Genomic DNA, 18654 nt, shown 5'->3' with positions numbered 1-18654 from the left:
TGCCAGGGCACTGCTGACTCACATTCAACTTGCCATCAACCAGGACTCCCAGGTCCCTTTCCACAGTGCTGCTCTCCAGCCTCTCATCCCTCAGTCTATACACACAACCAGGGTTTCCCTGTCCCAGGTGCAGAAATTGTGACACTGGAGTGTGTTCAAAGGAGAGCAACGAAGCTGGTAAAGGGTCTAGAAAACAAGTCCTGTGAGGCTAAGGGAGCTGTGGGTGTTTAGCTTGATGGAAAGGAACCTGAGGGGAGATCTTATTGCTCTGTACAGCTACCTGAAAGTAGATTTTAGACGGGTGGGGGTCCATCTCTTCTGCCAAATAACAAGTGATATAACAAGAGGAAATGACCCCATATTGCTCTGGGGGAGGTCTAGATTGGGTATCAGGAGAAAGTTCTTCCCTGAAAGGGCTGTTAAACACTGGAACAGGCTGCCCAGGGCAGTGGTGGACTCACCATCCCTGGTAGTATTTAAAAGACATGTAGATGTGGTGCTTAGGGACATGGTTTAGTGCTGTATATGACAGTGCTGGATTAGTGGTTGGATTTCATGATCTTAAGGGTCTTTTCCAACCTAAATGATTCTATGATTCTACATTTTGGGTTGCTTGCAGGTGATATGAAACATGGAAGAAAGGGTGGAAATCCCTGTGTGTTTCACTGCTCCACGGGAACTGGGTGCGTGCTCAGACCGTGGCTAACTCAGCTTCTCACACCCATCGTCTACTCAGTCACTCCAAAGCCTGGCGAGGTCTGATAAGTGACTCTTGACTCAGCAAAATATTGCTGATGATACTGCAGAGCTGGTGCTGTGAATGTTTCTCCATTCTCCATCTTCTACCCCGAAGGGAGCACTTGTACAAGAAAGAGCCACTGTGCCCCCAGAGTCTTTAGAGGTGTTTAGTGGAAAACAGATGGGCGTTAAAATCTTACAGAGCTTGTGCTTGCATCTCTCGGGAATGAACTCTCTGTAAGAGATTTGTCTCTTGTGTGTAACTTACTTTAAATCCCAAGGAAGTGATTTTATTATCCCATGGGAAGGCTTTGAAAATGGTTAAAAACATAGAGATTACAGACCCCACTGCCTAGTTTTGAGTTATCTATGCTCTGAAGAAGAGGTACTGAGAGGCAGAGTCTCACCCACAATGGCACTGGGCTCATTTTAGAGCCCAGCACTGCCTCCCTGTGCCTCCCTGTGCCCCACCAGCACCAGCAGTGCAGTGATGTCTTCTTCATCAGAGCTCCTGAGCAGATGTGGCCAAAGCTGCCTCCCCTTTGTTATGAATGAATTTGTGAAACTAAGTTAAACTTTCTGGCCAGTCTCGGTTGCGTGAACTGTTGCAGCTGGACACCTTACAGTGTGCCAGATACTGCTTCCCTCCCCTTTCACTCCACATTTCAGTTCATCTAGCCCTGGACCACCTCCACTGATGCATCCAGTTTTTAAACAAGGACCTGGAAGAGTTCAACTGGGTGTTCAGCAACCTGAGCGTCTCCAGCGTCACAGATTCCTCAAGTGTCACTGGAGCTGCTTGGTAGGGGAACACCCACAACCTTGGGTACATCTCACCATTGCCAGTCCATGACATAGCTTTCAAAAGTTTTGTCCAAGGGACAACTGGACCTAGGACTGGATCCTGCCACTGGGCCTCTCTCCTGACACTGGTGGAACTGCTGTCACTGTAGACCTGACAACACCAGGCTTTGGATCTATGTATAAGTCAAAGGTCTTCATGACCCTCCAGTGTATCTCTCTTTCCCCTATCTGGCAATGCTACTGCGAGGCAGTATCCAGAGACCCAAATATCCCTCCCTGCAGTCATGGGTGCAGCCCTGAGCCCAAGGTTATCTGAGGGATCAACGTGGGCAGCTGGGGAAGCTACACCACTGCCACCCTAGAACACTATCAGGGCATTTCTTCCACTTTTATCTGACAAACTTGCAGGCTTGTCCTTCACTCCCTGACTTCAGGCACATTTGGAGGCAACTTGCCTGGTTGCAACACGCTTCTCTGGGAGCCCAACTACCAGTTGCTCTGTGTGACAAACTATGGTGCTTGTGAAAACAGATAATCCCTTCCTCTTCCTGCCTTGATTGAAGCATCAAAAGATGGGAAACAGGTGGATAAATTGAACAGGCAAAACTGTATGCAGAAGTGCAAATCCACATTCATACCCTTTGGCACAGATCGGGGCATTGCAGGCATTTTGCTGTCCATCAGCTGCCTCCTGAGCCTCACCTGACCTTGCCAGCCACAGATCTGCCAGTCTTCAGAGTCAGGCTCTCTGCACCAGGCTAGTCTTGCACAGGCCCTGAGGTCTGTGGTGGCGTTAAACCATTCCCACTATCCTCCCCTTGCTCTGCAGCTTGCTTTTGAGCCATGTGAAATAAACAGGTAAACCCACCAGTCCCTGGGGAGGAGTGGTACCTCTGAATTCGCTGTGTGTAGAGTCAACACTGACACTGTCCTGTGGCTGCCCATGCTCTAACCTTGCAGGTCTGACCTATAAGTGTGTGCTTTAGTTCTGCAGTTTCTGAATAAACACTCCACGTTGTGCTGGAGGCATGTGGTTTCCCTCTTCAGAAGAGCCTCTGGATTGTTTGTGTTGTTTTTTCCTAGCCTCTGCACATAAATAGATGTGGCTCTCAGGGAATACGAGAAGGGCTGCAGCCACTCTGCCTGTGCAGCTTGAGCCATGGCATGGGGCTGAGATACTGGTGACTCCAGCCACCCCAGGAGGAGAATGGGTCCCAGTCATGCACCATGCTAAGCTGGGCATAACCTTCCCCTCAGCCCTGGCAGAAAGCTGGGATAGAGCTGCCCAAATACATCCTGCCTGTGGCTGGGTTGGCAGCAGCAGGAGCAGAAAACCCCAGGACAGAAGTGAGCCGTACATTTGTGTTGTTCACCCTGGAAGTGTTTCGGGGGTCATAACCCCACCAAAGCCCTTCCCTGTGGTGCACAGGAGACACCAAGGTCTGCAGAGAAGACCTGGCAATGCAGAGAGCAGCACGCAGCCAGAGCACCTCTCCCTTGCTACCAGAGGACAGAAAAAGGAAAAACAGACTTGCAGAGCCTCAGGGCAAATGAGCAAGTGGTGTAACAGCAGCACCCATGGATGGGTGGGCAAGCTGTGTCCCCTCCTCTGCAGAAGTGGAAAGGGTCCAGGAAAGGAAAACAGGGACGATCAAAGCTTTTAAAACAACCCTGAGCCAGGCTAGGACTTCTCAGCCTGGTAAAGAACTTTTTAAGGAGAGAAAACTTTTGATGACAGCAGCTGCCTCTGGGACAGAAAATGGTGGATGCAATCCATCTGACTGAGCATGGATGTTTTATGCTCCTCAATACTATTTCCTGGTGCAGCATTAAATCTGTCAGCAATGGCTTTGTTGTGCATTATGGTGCTGCAGTGTCCCATCTGGTGGCTCCAGCAAAGTGCAGAACTGGGTGAGGGGATGAATTCCAGCTGATCAAGCACAGTAGCCACGACACTGGCACAGCTCCCAGACTTGCAGAATGGTCACTGACTTCAGGGAGCTCACTTGACCATGTGATGCACCCCGTATTCTTACTCAGATGCCTGTAAATAAGAGGTGTACAGTATACAATTATAGTACAGTAGCAAGTCAGAGCAGCATGATCTCCTGTGGGTGAGGACAGGCCTATCCTTGGAGGGTGTCAGTTCACACTGAAACACTCTTCAAAGCTGGTCTGTAATCTCAGTCAGTAATTCTGCAGAAATATATCTGGTGCAGGACTGAACTGAATTCAGGAGACAAGTCTTGGATTAGTCAGTGTCCTCTGATAGCTGCCACTATGAGCAAAGAGGGCCCCTTGCACACCCAAGGTGTACAACCTCATTACAAGTATTTTGTGAAAGGTGAGTTGTGGACCATGTGGTAGAAGTGGAAGATGAAAGAGCAGAGGCAGCCCCAGAGACTGGTGATGCACACTGACACTGTTACCCTGGTGGGACTGAGCCCTGCCACAGTCTCAAAGATGGCCCTGACACCAGGAGCAACCAAGACCTGAAATTTGTTCAGTTTGAGGGTTGCTCTCAAGTGCTGGAGCAGACATCTGGGGTCTCTTGTGTTCAGCTTCTCCACTCAAGCTCTTTCCATGCCCCCATGTATTATCTGAGCTGATTGGGATGTGAAAGCCTTTTGGATAAAAAGCTGAATAACATCTAATATGAGAAGTGCAGATGTTACTATTTTCAATTTACATCACTTCTGGAAGCAGTGAAGCAGTTTACTAGTGAGCCAGGGAGACATCTTCTCTCATCCTGAAAAAACTTTACTTTCCCTTTGCGAAATTGCCTCCTACAGAAAAAACCCTGCAGTTGTCCAGCACTGTCTTCACAAGGATTTGTGTTTTTCTTGCTACTCCTCCATGGCTTTTCTCACAGTAATGTGGGTGAGGTAATGTGCAGAACACCCTGTTTTGTGATGTGGACTTGAAATTAATGTTTTGACTACACTTTTATCAGCCCTTTATGGGAACTGGCTTGTCGTGTTTTCCCTCAGCCTTGCACAAAAAAGTGCTGTTTAAATAAGATTGTACATGTTATTTTTTATTATTTACCATAGCTAATGTAAGTGTCCAATCAGCACAGAGCACACAGGATCAATTAATCACCTGTTTCTAGGTTCAGGAAAGCTATCAGAAAACTCAGGTATTTTGACACTCCCCATCTTTCAGAATCCGGATGTCTTGCCTGGTTTTCCTAAAATAATACAGGAAAAAAGAGTAAGAGATAAAAAAAAAATACTTTGCGAGTCACACTTTGGCTGCATTCCATCAAATGGAATGGAACTGACTATTACAAAATAGGCTTACTCATTTTCCTGTCTAAAAAGTTGAGGTCAAGTCATCCTGGCTCACAGATGTCCCCTCCCAGGGCCTGTGACACTTGTGGTGGGTCTCCAGCCCAGCTTGCTCACAGCAGGGCTGTCCCTAGTGTGAGGTTACAGTGGCCGTGGCTCTGTCTGAGCCCTAACCACCACCCCACAAGAATGGAGACCCCCTCCTCACACCTCCATGGTGCACCACCCTCCTGGGGAAAAGGTTTTCCCTGCGTCAAATTTTCATCCTCTTGGACCTGCTGCTTGTGGCTGTTGCCCCACATTGTATCACTTGCTACTACCAAGAAGAAGTGGCTCCATCCCATTTGCAACTGCAGGCTGCTGCTAGATAACCCCAGGCCTCCCCTTCCCCAGACTAGCTGGGTGCAGCTCCTCCAACTTCCTTGCAGCTTCATTTGACAAGCTGGTTATCCGTCCCCCCTCACAGCCCAACACACGGCTTGTGTTATTTGCCATGCAAGTGCAGTCTGCCATGGATTTTCCCAGGCACGAATGACAGTATTTCACAACTGCCCAGATAGCCTAAATTAGACCCAGGAGGTCTCTGCCAAGGGCATGAGCTTACATTTGCTCCACACAGAGCTGGCATTCATTTGCATAGGTATTCCCGTCGGTCCCACAGATAGGCAAGTACAGGAGGGGGCAGGCCTGCAGGTCAACCATGTCCGCACACACCGGCTTGAGAGGAGAAACCACAGCACACATTTCAGTGCCAGCAGGACCCATCTCTTCCTCCCACAACGCCCAGGCAGGAGCAAGTGCCACCGGCAACCTGGTTCCTTCTGCCCCAAATGGGGCAGGGCGTGCCCACACAGGGAGCAGAGGCCACCACAGCCCTCAGTGGGACTTGCAGCCTGGGATTTGATTTGGGTTTGGTGCTGGAACACCAGTACCCATGAGTCCGTGGATGATTGCTGGGAACAGTCTTTCTCCCAGGCACACCAGGCATATCCATCTCAAACCACGAACAAGGAAAAAACCAGAAACCTCTTACCTTTCTCAGGCCACTCTCTTCATTCAGCTCTGCCCCTGAAATAGAGCAGAGACCCATGAGCATGGCACACCTGTGACTGATGGCAGAAGCACAAGTCATCAACTGAGGATCACATCCAAACTAAAGGGAAAGCAGTGTTGTGCAGAGCCCACTCAGGACCTGAATCAGCTGTGTGGGTTTCATGAGGGGGAATCAGTTTGCTGCATGCCAGCCCCACTGCCCCTGCCAGCAGCACAGTACACAGCTTCCATCCACAGCTGCACTGGCTGGGGCAAAGCTGGAAACAGCTGTTCCTACCCACTAAACCATCTTCCAACAGCCCTCTCTCCCAGTCTCTGAACCAGAAGTTCCACAGAGCATCCAACACATCTCAGGAAATGGGAAACCAGGCAGTAATGTATGGGGCATGGAGTATCCTCAGAAGGCTGGTGATGCTGCACAGCTGGACAATTGCAATCCCTAGGGAGAGCAGCATTCGGTGGGTCTTTCTTTTTCAGTCAGGCAGAGCAGTAGCAACAGTTCACAGCCCATCTGTGCCCATCTAAGGACATGAAGGCTCTCACACACCAGCTGGTGCAGGACCACCCCTACATGCACCTAGGTAGCAGTGGCTTTCCAGTACCTACAAACAGGTGCTTTCCACATGAATATGCTGAGCACATAGGGTTCTTGCAAGGACTTGCCAGTCTTCATGGAAGCAGGAACTACAGTAGCTGCCACCCCAGTGTACGTGCTGTCCTCCTAGGACCTGGTTCCTGTTCAAACTGTGAATTCTCCCTATCCCATCCCTCTCCCAGGTGCAATACAGCTGATGAACCAGCCTGCAGTCCTTGCCCTGAACTGCTAATAAGGAAGGTACGGTGTGTTTGCTCCAGTCCTTCCTCACCATGCTGCCACTGTTTGTTTGCCCTCCTCACCTTCTCTCCAAACCAGAATTTCTGGATCTTTCTTCCCTGTCACCCACTTTTGGTCCTTCTGTCATTCCCTCAAGCAGCAGAGCAGACTTACCGCCGGCAGCAACCAGAGTCACCACTGCTGCCACCACCACCACCACCAGGTCCCTCACAGCCATGGCTGGTTCAGGCAGACATGCTCGGGCACCTCGCTCTGGCTGCCTTTATAAGGGAGGGCACCAGCTTATCTCAGGAGTGCTGGGAAAAGCAGCATTTTGATCTGTGCTGGTAGCAGCTGGACTGTACACCCAGAGGGATGGATTGCTTGGGCACTCTTGTGCCACTGATAAGCTTCCCCTGTGCCTCTTTCCAGCTTCAGGTGACAGCACTGGAGGCTGCTTTACAATCCCTTTGCACAGTTGTCAGAGTTGGGCAAGGCTGCTCTTCTCCACTTACCCCAGCCACCTTACTTCTGAGTGTATCTTGCCCAAACCATCCCTTTGCAGCTGCTATTCTTCATACATGACAGGTATCTCTGTTTGAGTGGTGAGACTGCACATAGAAAAGCCCAGAAATTCAGGCTGATTTGGGTGGCTGCACTGTGGCCTGAGCATTATCCCATGAGATCCAGCCAGCTGGATACTCAGTGGCCTGATGCACTGGGCAGGACCCCAGACACAACAGGAGGCCTGTCATCATGCTGCAGCAAGCCCACCTAGGTACTGGGTGGGATGGGACAGGCTGGGGGTACAGAGGGGCTGGAGGGAACAAAATTTGGCTGATTGGGAGCAGGGAGCTGCAAGTGCAGTCACTGCCTGTGCTTAGGGGAGCCACATAGTCAAAAGTGCTATGATACCTCACCACCTTGGTTGCAGCTGAGATTGACAGAGCAAAATGATTCAGTGTGTTGGAAGAGAGCTGTGTGCATGGGTACCCAGGTCAAATACACAGAAGTGGCACAGAGAGCACAGAGGGGACAGAGAGGCTGGAGAGGATCCTCAGTGGTAAGAGACACAGTCTTTTCAACACACATCACCACTCAAGAAGAGCCCAGCTGCTTTGCCTCCCAGACTGAATGCTTGATGCCAGTCCTTCTGTGTGAGCATCCTTATCATCTCTTTCTCAGAAACTGAATTTTCCACATCTGTCCCAATCTTCCTTTCATGAAACAAAATCAGTTGGTGAAGGGTGAAGGAGGGGAAAGAGGACTACTGGGCATAAAGTCAGTGTTGACTAAAAAACTCCTTTGGGATAGACTTGCTGAGATGAGGTCTGGGCCAGAAGGGGCAAAGGGTCTCTCCTTCCGCATGGAAGCAGGTAGGATGTGCCATGTGTGCAAAGGGTGGACATGAGGTAGGTGTCCTACAGAAACCACCAGCAGGCTTGGAGGGCTCCAGGCACACAGAGACCAAACATTTGAATTTGCTGAGGATCTGACTATGACTGTGCTTAGGACATCTCTTCCCTACAGGAAGATACAGGCTGGCCTTGTCTGTTTGAGACAAAAGGGAACAGCTTGGTGAGCATCCCTCATAGCTAGAGAGGTGTGGGCCCTGCATGAGGCTGCTCATGTCCTTGCCACTGGGAGGCCCTTCCATATGCAACCCAGTAGGGCTGTGACCACGTTTTGGGAAGGGAGAAGGTGACCATTTCAGGGTTCCTCTTGCAGAACCACTCCTCCACTCTGCCGAGGCAGCTGTGCACATGTTTCGTATTCCCTCTTCATGGAGTTTACACAGTTCAATAACCTTTGGCTTTTATTATTATTCCACTTTGGAAATCCCTCAACTAAAGTAAATATTTAACTGCATTAGCAGTTTTTCCTGAGGCACATGGGGTCCTGTTGGGCTTGTTTAGTCTAGTACAAGGGAGGCCAAGGGGGATCTGATAGCAGCCTACAACAGCTGAAAGGGAAGTTGATGGAGCCAATCTCTTCTTGGTAGTGCCAGATGATAGAATAAAAAGCAACTTCAGCCCTGAGATATTCGGGTGAGGAGTCAGGAAAGAAACCTTACCACAGAGGGTGAGCAACCCAAACCAGCAGGGAGGTGGGAGATCTCCATCCTCTGTGGGCCATATATAAAGCCACAGATGCCCTGACCAAACCCTGCTGTGCACAAGGCTTGGAGGGTGAGCCCTGAAGGGCCCTGCCACCAGCATGCTGGGCCCATGGCACAAGCAGAAGTCACTCTCCAGCACACATGCATGTATTTCCTTTGATTCTCATCTTGCAGATCTGGTCCTAGCCAACACTCAGCTACATGGTCAACGTGGAGCCACCTCCTGCAAGCTGCTCCCACACCAACACACAGCACAGCCCTGGATGAGGGCTATCATGGGCCTTTACAGTCTTCTTCAAAATCTTTACTACCAAAACCCATACCAATTGCTGATTGTAATGCCTCTGGTGCTGCTGCTGCAAAGAACCCTGCTGTGGCTCCAGTCCCAAGCAAGGCCTGGTTCTTTGGATCATGCCAGCAGCAGCACAGGAGCAACATGTTGGGATGTGCTGCTGGAACATATTGTGTGCTCCAGATCACTCCCCTTGGATGGAGGGCAGCAGGAAATGTCTGTGTGCTCTCTGTGCTGGAGATCAGCAGTGCTGTGGAAAAGCTGTTGCCTGATATGAGGCTTGATCTTCCTCCACCTCGTTCCTCAGTGATATTGAAATGCCACTGCCTTCACAGAGCAAATTAAAATGACATGCTAAGAGATGACAAAGGGGAATCACCCCTTGCAAACTGGTTTTGTCTTTTCTGGTTTTTCTTTCTGTTGCAAGCACAAGCTTGAAACCCCTAACAAAAGTTCAGTCTCCTGTCCCTCTCGAAGAAGAGGTGGGGGAATTCTTCTTTGGGTAAGACAGGAGGTTTTCTAGTGGCTGCTTGCCCTCACATTGGCCAAGTGGCTCCAGCTGGCTCTGCCACATCCTCCCTGCACTTTTACCAGCAAGATGCGTACAAGGGGCAGGTATGAAGGTCCCAGTCTTGTCACCAGCAAGGCAGATAAACTGTGCTGGAGACAGTGGCAACAAGGAAGGAGACTCCTGCTTCCACAACCAATCTCATCCTTGTTCGCTTGTGGCACTGCCCCTGCCTTTGTGCTTGTTCCCTTGGCACCCACCAGTCCATGTCCACGCACTGACCTGGGATCACTTGTCGCATCATGAGCCCTTATCACACCTTTCCCCTCCCAGGAGACTGCAGCTCTGTTTGCAGGCTTTCCAACTGAGTGGGCACAAGATGGCAGGAGTCCAAATTGGATTGCATCACATCGCTCACGTCTGCGTGGTGGCCTTATCGGTGGTATGGCCTTGGTGTCGTCACCCCCCCACCCAGCACCTGCCGTTTCCTTGCTGTTATCTGTTCTCTTTCCTGGATTTCATGGCTGTTTTTGGCCTTCCCACTTGCTGCACCCACACTGATATTTTAACTCCTGTTCTGCTGCTCCTCCCAGGCCTTTGGCATACCAGCAGACACCAAGATCATACAAATGTTGCAGTACCCTGAGAGCAGATGCTGCCTTGCTTGTAAAGCCCAAGCCCAGAGCCCACTATCTACCCTCCCGCTGCACAAAGGGGCAAGGCAAAAAGAGGAGGGCAAGTACCATGCTCATTTTCATCCTTAGTTTACTCCCTGCTTCCAGATGGCTTCTATAGAGAGGATAATAGTTGCTGCTCTGTCCCTCTGATCACTCTGAGATCTCTCCACAAGTAAGAAGGACAAATTTGTTCTTCTTTGCACACAAAAAAACCCCAAAACAACCAACCAAACCAAAAATGAACCAACACCAGAGATGCAAGTGACCAGAGATTTTCCTTTGGCTATACAGCGGAGCCAAACCCTCACATCTGATCACCCTCTGTAACTAGGGCAGGGATCAGCCATCACCACTTCCCAGCAGTTTTGCCAGACTTTCTAGATTCAAACCACACCTTCAGTCACCTCACTCCTCTCTTTATTGCTGTGAGTAGATACTCCCATGTGTCAGGCAATGAGAAAGGCTCGTTATTTCTCTGATGATAGAAAGATCTCCCCGTGATACTGTCAGCTGTGAGAACACAAGACAGGGTGACTACGTGGACTGATCCTGCCTGCTGACACTTTCACTGGATAAGGTCAGGGACAAGGTGGCATCAATCTGGAGAAGATTAGAGCTCCCGCCAAGCCAGGCTGTACACTGGACCTCAGAAGTGCAACAGTTTAGGGGGAGCATTGATTGCACACCTTCTTCTCCTCCTTCTTTTACTGCTGATGAAGTTTCTGTAGCTGGGCAGAAGTTGCTGCAGCTTGTCCTGATCCAAGGGCACCTGCCTCTCCTCTCTCTTGTGTTTCCCTCTGCCTGTTTGGACCTCTGTACTGCAAGGCATGCTCTAAATTCATCTGCGGTCTGCATATGCCCTGCAGCTTTTTGGCAGCTTAAGGATGGTGTTGAGTCGCTTTTTCTCACATGCTCACACAAGAGGATTGGGTGACCAAATCCTCAGTGGAGCAGATAAAACAGCAGAAAACCACAGGTTTACTTTTTGCCCAGCAAGTGCTTGGCACAGTGTACACCAAGCCACAGTGCTGGTGCCAGGGAGGGGATGAGGCTGTGTGCCTGGGATGGGTGGGCAGAGCTCCCTTGCTGCTGTGGGACTGTGCCCTCCTGCTCTGAGCTGACACAGATAACCTGGATGCTGGCAGCAGCAGTAGGTATATCGGCTGTTCCCAGCACACTGATGTTCAGTCTTGTTTATCTGGGAACTCACACCCACTGTAATTTACAAAAAAAAAAAAAAAAAAAAAAATCAGGTTTCTGAGTCTCTTTTTCCCTGGAGCTGGTTTCTGAATGAGCAAACCTGTACTGGGCCTCAGTGTTTTATACCTTCTGAGAACAGTATTGCTAATTACATTTTGTGCAGGACTGGATACTGTCACCATCCTGCATTTAGCAGCACACTGGAGAAAAACAGGTAGCACATAATGCCAGCCCTCCCCTTCAAAGTGACAGCTCTTCTTGGTGAGTTTTTGTGGAGGAGGTCCCTTGACTTTTGCAGGTCTACCAGTTGCTAAAGGACCTGAGGGTACCCCAGGGTGAACTGATATGAAAAGGGACATGATGTAAGAGAGTCAGGGAAGTCTTTCTGTTTCTCCTTGCATTTTGAGGGGATGTTGTTTGGTGATGCTGCATTTGCATGGATCTTTGGGAACAGTGTCACCCAGTCATGCCCGGCCAACTTTCCGAATTGCCACTGGTTAACATTCACACATCTCCACTTTCTCCTACATGTCCAAGGGTGCAGCATCCATCTGAAGAAGAATCAGGGGACAAAACACTCTCTAGTATGCTGTTTATCTGATGAATGTGCAAGCACACACACTGCTCAGCACTTTCCCATGAGCTAAATTGCCAGAGGAGGAAGATGCAGGTCTTCCACGTAGACACTAAGAGCAGAAACGTGTGTCCTTGAGGTTGCCTGCTACTTGTGGCTTCAGAGCCCACCTAATATGCAAATATAATTTTTTCCAAGTGACCTATTAACTACTTGGGTATGTATCAATTAACACCGGGAGGGAGCCACAACAAAATACCATTGAACAGAAGGGCACCGCCACCCTCAGTGAAACCCATCCTATTTCTTGGAACATTCCTGCAGCTTTTGATTTCATTTCTCTTAAAAGCTGCAGAGTGAACTTTGCAGTCTCTGAGACATCTCATTTACGTTAATAGCAATATCCTCTGTTAACTCACATCTTTGCTTTATTTTTTACCCCACACTGTGGTCATCTAGATATGTACTAGTGGATCAGAGCAGAACTACAAGGATTGGAAACAGAACTAAAAGTATTGGGAGCAGCTTACTTTTGAGTAGCCAGATGCTAACACAGTTTCCTCTTAGGGAACTGTCAGGTAAAATGAACTCAACAGTGGCACCAAACCACACTTTTGTGCATAATCTTCATCCCAGATTCTGCTCTGGAAAATACATGTCCAAGGGTCTAGCCAGGTCCTGGCACCAATGCTGTCTATCCCAGGAGGCAAAGCAGTGAATAAACAAGAAATGCACTGCTGAGCACCCTTATAATGGATTTATCTGATTTATAGATTAAATTTCTGTGACAAATGATTTGGGCTGTATGTTATGCACTACAGCAAGAGCCACCCAAACCAACAGAAGATGAGCCTAGCAAGGAACTGAGAAAGTGCAGCAGTAACCCAACCTGAGCTGGCTTTGGAGCCAGATTTTGGCAAGGCCCATTTAACCTTAGTTTAGTAATTAGAAAAGGATGTGTATGGCACCATACCTTGGTCTGAACCACAATGTCTAGCTGTTAAAAAAACCCACCAAACTGATAAAGGAAACATTCATGTTAAAAGTTATCAAAGACTATAACTAAGAAATGGTGGAAATTTCTCTTCACTTAGATGAATGTAGCTGCACACTTAGAACATGTCTTCTTGCCTGGCAACGAGTTTCTCTGCAGGTGAAGTTATTTTTTTCTCTTGTTTTTCTCAAACTACACACGAGCAAAATTTTGCAGGCACCTCCCTTTGCTCTGACAGGCAAAGAATTATTATCACTTCTCTGCTAAGGCAACCACCCAGAATGGGACCTGAGACATGGGACATAGATTAACACCATTCAGTTAAAAAGATGCACACATTACAGGATTGGATACAACTGAAAGGAAAGAGGGAATAAGTCCCCTAGGGCTGGGTAAGGAGGTACAGGCTCATGCTTCTTTCCTGTCACAAATATGGGACACCCTCAGTCCACAACAGGACCTGCCAGCACCATTCAGGAGGCAAGGAGATTAGCAGGAGCTTGTCTGTGTCAGCACTAACTATATCAGGGCCGCTTTGGACTCTTCCCAAATTGCTTCACTGTGCAAAACTGCCCCACAAAAACAGTTCACTGCTGGCAGCAGAAATTAAAGAGGAACTTTGCAAAAAGACTTCAAGGTTTATAAGATGATTTGAGTTTCTTTTTTCAGGTCTTGAGGTCTTTATTTCAAGTAATGAGCAAAGCTCATGGCCTGGTCTCTCATGAAAGTTCTTTCCACAAAAGACAGTGCTGCCCCGGATTTGACTCTTACGGGCTCTCAGCAAAGGGCAGATGGATGTTGCGATTGGATCTCCAGAGCTTTCTGCCTCTCTTCACTTGTTCCTCTGCTGCCTGCCTTGACTGCTACCTGTCCCTTCAGATGAAGTCAGCCCTTCCCAGTCCTCGTCCTAAACCAGTGCTTTGGCAGAAGAGCATCACACAGTGGGTGACCTTGCGGAGCAGGATCCCGAAAGCAGGGGGCTGTGCTGGGACACTCAGCGTCGTGGCCCTGCAGCAGAGTGACCTGCAGAGAGCACGGAGCCATGCCCTTGCCTCTCGGCCCTGCCCTGCGGATGTAGACTGCTGCCACGACGGCACTGAAAAAAGCCCAGGAATGTGCCTGAACGGTGGCGCGCTCTGGATGCTCGCCCACCCATCCGCGTAGCATGCCCCAGCGTGGGGATATCCCCGGGGTTCTGCAGGCCTTGAAGGGAGCAGTGAGGGTCCCCACCTGCCCACGCCGCTAGAGAGGGAGCATATGTCTGTCCTGCTGGCATCCCTGGAAGCAGCGTTTCTACTAAGGCAGCTGCCAGCACAGCGCACCCCGGAGCGCGGGAACACAAGCCGGGCTCCCCGCCAGCTCCCAGGAGCACGGTGCCAGCAGAGGGCACCTTTGAACTTGTGAACCGGGATAACCCCCGCGCGGACCCGCTGCCACCCACCGCTCTCCACCAGCCCTCTCCATCCTGGCCGGGCTCTAAATCCGGACCCTGCCTTCCGACCTCCCCTCTTGCCTGCTTCCTGCCCTAGCCGCATTTATCCCAGGCAGCACTTTCATGCCCTGCGGACGTGCTCTCTTTTTTGCTCTTGTGAGTGACCTGGGGCTGTGGGCTTCACCCAGAGCAATCCAAGGCTGCTCCCACCTGCGGGGCCTGATGTTGAGCCACGGATGCTCAGGGCTGCCGTGACCGCACCGAAGAGCAGGGTCACAAGCCCAAATTCCCACTCTTCCTGGAGAAGCTGACACGATGCATGCTAAGCGTGGCTTAAGCTGATAGGAATGCTGCTGGGAGGCTATCCTTCTCAGCGTCCTTCCTGGCCAGAAGGGGGCTTGTGAAGTTTGACACAGAGATACTTAGAAGGGGCTAGAACAGCTATTGCACCCTGACCGTCCCAGGCACCTTCAGCTCCTCAAGACCACACACGCAGATGTGCCATGTTTTGCTGTGGACCAGAGGGCAGCACAGCATCCTTGCAGTGCTGGTGGTGACCAAACTGGTCTTCAGGTAAGGAGCAGTTGCCCCATGGCAACAGATGATGCTACCTCTGTGGCTAAAACACTGACTTCAGCACAGACCAGGAAAGCTAGATCACACTGAAACAATCCTTCCCTGAGGTGCATGACTGAGGAACCCCCATGTGGCACATATTCACATCCTTCCCTGCATTCTGCTATGCTGCTCGAGAACTTTGCTTTTCTTCTAAGAGTACGGGGCTTATAGCTTCCCTCTTCCTCCTCCTGCTTTGATGCCTAGCTACAAATGTCTTACCAGATTACCAGTGAACTTTCACTCTGTTGCATCTTGATGACTTGTTTCAGCAGGTATTTTGGGTGTTTATGATCTCTTCCAACTGCCAAGTTTGATTAAAATCAGACTTACATGTCTTTAGGCATCGTGGACGGACAGATGTATTCATGTGCAGCAAAACACTATAGTCACACAGTAGTTTTTGTAGGGAGAAAAAGGCTAAAAATTAGCTTCACCGAAAAAGAACATCACCAGCATAATGAGGCCAGGGAGCTAGAATTGGACTCGGGTATGCCTGGAAAAGTGAGACCTCCAAGAACTCCTTACAGGTTGGGCTGGGGTGGAGATTGCAGTGGTGAAAAGCTGGAGAGGGCTGACATGGAGTGTGCACAGCCAGACCTTGCATATGCACATTTGCATTTTTCCTGTAAGGCCTCTATTTATACTTCCTCACTCATGTGTTCAATAGGACATCTTACTTCTTTACCAAAAATAGGTGTGCTGTTACATGCTTGGATCTATAAACCTATATTTACCCTTACACCCGTCATTGCACACTAGAGTGGTGCACAGTGTGAATGATCCCTGCCTGCAACAGAGGCTTCTTTCATCACAAAGCCTTGCTCTACTTCCAGAGCCATGTTAAGTGCAAGCAAGACAGTGGTCCCATGGAAAAAATGGCAATATTTTATACGACTCACATAAAACATAGCAGGCGTTCATGGTAGGGAGCTACAGTGCACCTGTGGAAAAATGTGTTAGACACTTTCTATCCCTCTGATGATTGTCCCGAATACTGTGCTGGAACTTCTTTTGCTATTGTTAGCCAAATTTGAAACAAGACATACATAATAGTGTCATGGGAAATCAAACTGACTCTGCCTTGAGTCACAGTCAAGGTCTAGCTCAGAATGCACCACAGGGAACTTTCCCTGCAAGTGCCCAGTTCAAAGCTGAAAGAAGGGAGAGACAAATTTTACTAACACAAGTCCAGGTATTTGCTGACAGCAGTGAAACGTGGAAACTCTGGACTGACCTGCTAGTTCTGAAGAATGGATTTTCTGCTGTCTCACTTGTGGGTTGCCTTTTGCTAACTGATGCATAAAAGATGTCTGGAGAGCCTGAAAGCTTTGAAAGCTAGGTTTACTCATTGAAAAAGGCAATTCATGAGTCCTTGTTTGAATATTGACTGAGAATATCAGTGCCATCAGTGATGGCATTAGTGTCATGCTCACAACATCAGGTTTAAACAAAGCACAAGGTGATTATTTGACTGACTTGCAGAAAGTGTCAGAAAGAACTGAGAAACATGCAAGTGAACAGAAAGGAGGAAGAAGATGTCTCTGGTCATGCACTTTGGCTGCAGGATAGCTCTTTCTACTCGAGCTTCCTCATGGTGAAAGCGATGCCCATCTTCCAAGATGGGCTTTCAGATGGTTAGTGGAAGCCACTTGGAAAGTGTGAAAAGAAGCACTGAGACCTGAAGTCAACTCCTTGTTGACTTTCCTCCAGAAGAAGGAAACTTCTTTGTCTGAGAGCAATGTATATTTGTCCATATTCAAGACAGATTCTGGAGATCACTGTCCATTTCAGTTTTTAAAGACAAGTGCAGACTCTCCCACCAATGGCAGCAGCCACACTTCTTGAGCATTCTGTTCCTGTTTCTGCTCTCTCAGCACAGCATCACAAACCAAGACCAGGCTCTACTGGTTTTCACCACCACGGCCAGTAATAAAAAAAAGGATGTGCACTTGCACAGCATTGAACAGCTGTAGTCCATGGGATCAGATCGACCTGATGAGGTTCAGCTGGTCCAAGAGGGCCAGCCTTGAGACTAAGTAATAGTGCTGTTGTTGGAGGTCAAAGTATGGGACACAGTACATTTCTTCAAAGATCACCAGCGACATATTAATGTGGAAGAGTAACTGTGAGCAGTCATTGAATGAACACTGAAGGAGCATCCAACCTTGTTGGATGAGAGCCCAGCTCCACAGACCAACACTTTGGCAACCCACCAGGCAGCACCAGAGGCCGCTGAAATCAACAGACACACGAGGGCTGAGGGCAATAGCAGTGGCGCTTGTGTGTGTTGGGAAGTAGTTTTAACCAATGAGAAGAATGTAGATCCACTTTCTCTTTGAGTTACTTTGCTTCCATGAGACCAAATAAACAGCAGCATTAAGGGCTACTGGCAGGAGTTATTTATTGCACTTGAAAACCACTTGAGTGTCACACGGTATCCCTGAAGCACTCTGAAGCCCACAGGGCTAAACCAGATACATGCGAGTCTGCCAGACCACAAGCAGGATTTTGCCTGGTCAGCTGTCAGTCTCACTTACCCCATGAGTCACCGATGTACCACTGATTACTCTCCAGTCAGCCATGAGCAACGTGCCTGCAGCACCCAGGGGAACAGCAAGGTTAGTTCTGGCTTCCTGACTGATGCTGCTCTTACAGAAGGGCAACACTATAAACCCTCCCCCACCATTGCTGCTGGCCAAGACAGGGTTACAGGGCAGGTTTCTTCCCGTAGAACCAAGGAGGTTTCTTCCCAGGCTCATGGACTCCCTAGTTATAAGAAACACATGTAACTTTGAGGGATGTTGGATGGTGTCCAGACCTGCTTGCCCAGGCACTTCTACTGGCTTGATGATGGACATGAGGAAATTCCTTCCTGAGAAATGTTGGACAGCTCTGGGACAGGGCACCGGAGAGGTGTAAATCCCCATGATGGACAGTTTTCAAGACTCAGCAGGATCAAACCACAGCTGACTTCACCTGCTCCTGGCAAGTCAAGCTCCAAGCAGGATGTTTGGTTGGAGTCCTCCAGGAGGCCCTGCCACTGGCACTGCCAGAGTGCTGTGATATATTCAACAAAAAGGTGCTTCTGGTCTTTTTTTTTGCTTTGCAGAAAGGTTGAAACAAGCTCCACCGACCTGACAGAAAAATAGAGTTTACACTTAGCAGTGCCAAGCAAAGACTACCCGCAGCCCTCCAAAAAGGGCATGAACCCAAACACAGCCCGCGCTACAGCCGACCGCTTTTTCGGGCTGCTACAGCGACCTGCAGCCGCCGTTCCAACACGGTGTCACCAGGCACCGTGCTGGAGAGCCAGCCAAAGCCGGGTGCGCTCACAAAGGCCGGCAGAGCGGCGGGACCGTCCGCTCCGGGGCGCGGGGGAGACGGGCGGGAGGCCGGGGCGGGATGCCGGAGCCGGGAGGCGGATGCCGGGGCGGGGTGCGGGGGCAAGGGCAGGCGGTGTCGGGGCCGGGTGCTGCCGGGTGTCCCGCGGGTGTTCCCGGCTGCGGCGGGCGGGGTGCGGGGTGCCGGACCGCCCCCGGCG

The 18654-nt window shown here is 49.7% G+C and overlaps 1 protein-coding gene across 1 annotated transcript; it reads right to left on the bottom strand.

The window, feature by feature from the left end:
- Positions 1-4657: 4657 nt before the first annotated feature.
- On the bottom strand, positions 4658-6937 carry SPINK4 (serine peptidase inhibitor Kazal type 4). Its single transcript, XM_027748109.2, has 4 exons — positions 6874-6937; positions 5866-5900; positions 5437-5549; positions 4658-4732 (listed from the first exon to the last, which is right to left on the bottom strand). The coding sequence occupies exons 1-4, from the start codon at positions 6935-6937 to the stop codon at positions 4678-4680; spliced, it is 267 nt and encodes an 88-aa protein (XP_027603910.1). The 3' UTR covers positions 4658-4677.
- Between the last annotated feature and the right edge of the window lie 11717 nt (positions 6938-18654).

Source organism: Pipra filicauda, unplaced genomic scaffold (assembly GCF_003945595.2).
Source record: "Pipra filicauda isolate LSUMZ 115617 unplaced genomic scaffold, ASM394559v2 scaffold11_size5308982_pilon, whole genome shotgun sequence".
Classification (NCBI taxonomy): Eukaryota; Metazoa; Chordata; class Aves; order Passeriformes; family Pipridae; genus Pipra; species Pipra filicauda.
This window is presented reverse-complemented; position numbering and strand designations above follow the sequence as displayed.

What these genes read in the sequence shown, in the direction of transcription:
- SPINK4 (XM_027748109.2), bottom strand. Translation starts at nt 6,937, where the DNA reads ATGGCTGTGAGGGACCTGGTGGTGGTGGTGGTGGCAGCAGTGGTGACT. An exon ending in GACTCTGGTTGCTGCCGGCG is followed by an intron (nt 5,901 to 6,873) that starts GTAAGTCTGCTC and finishes GCTCTATTTCAG; the next exon opens with GGGCAGAGCTGAATGAAGAG. An exon ending in CAGCTCTGTGTGGAGCAAAT is followed by an intron (nt 4,733 to 5,436) that starts GTAAGCTCATGC and finishes GTATTATTTTAG; the next exon opens with GAAAACCAGGCAAGACATCC.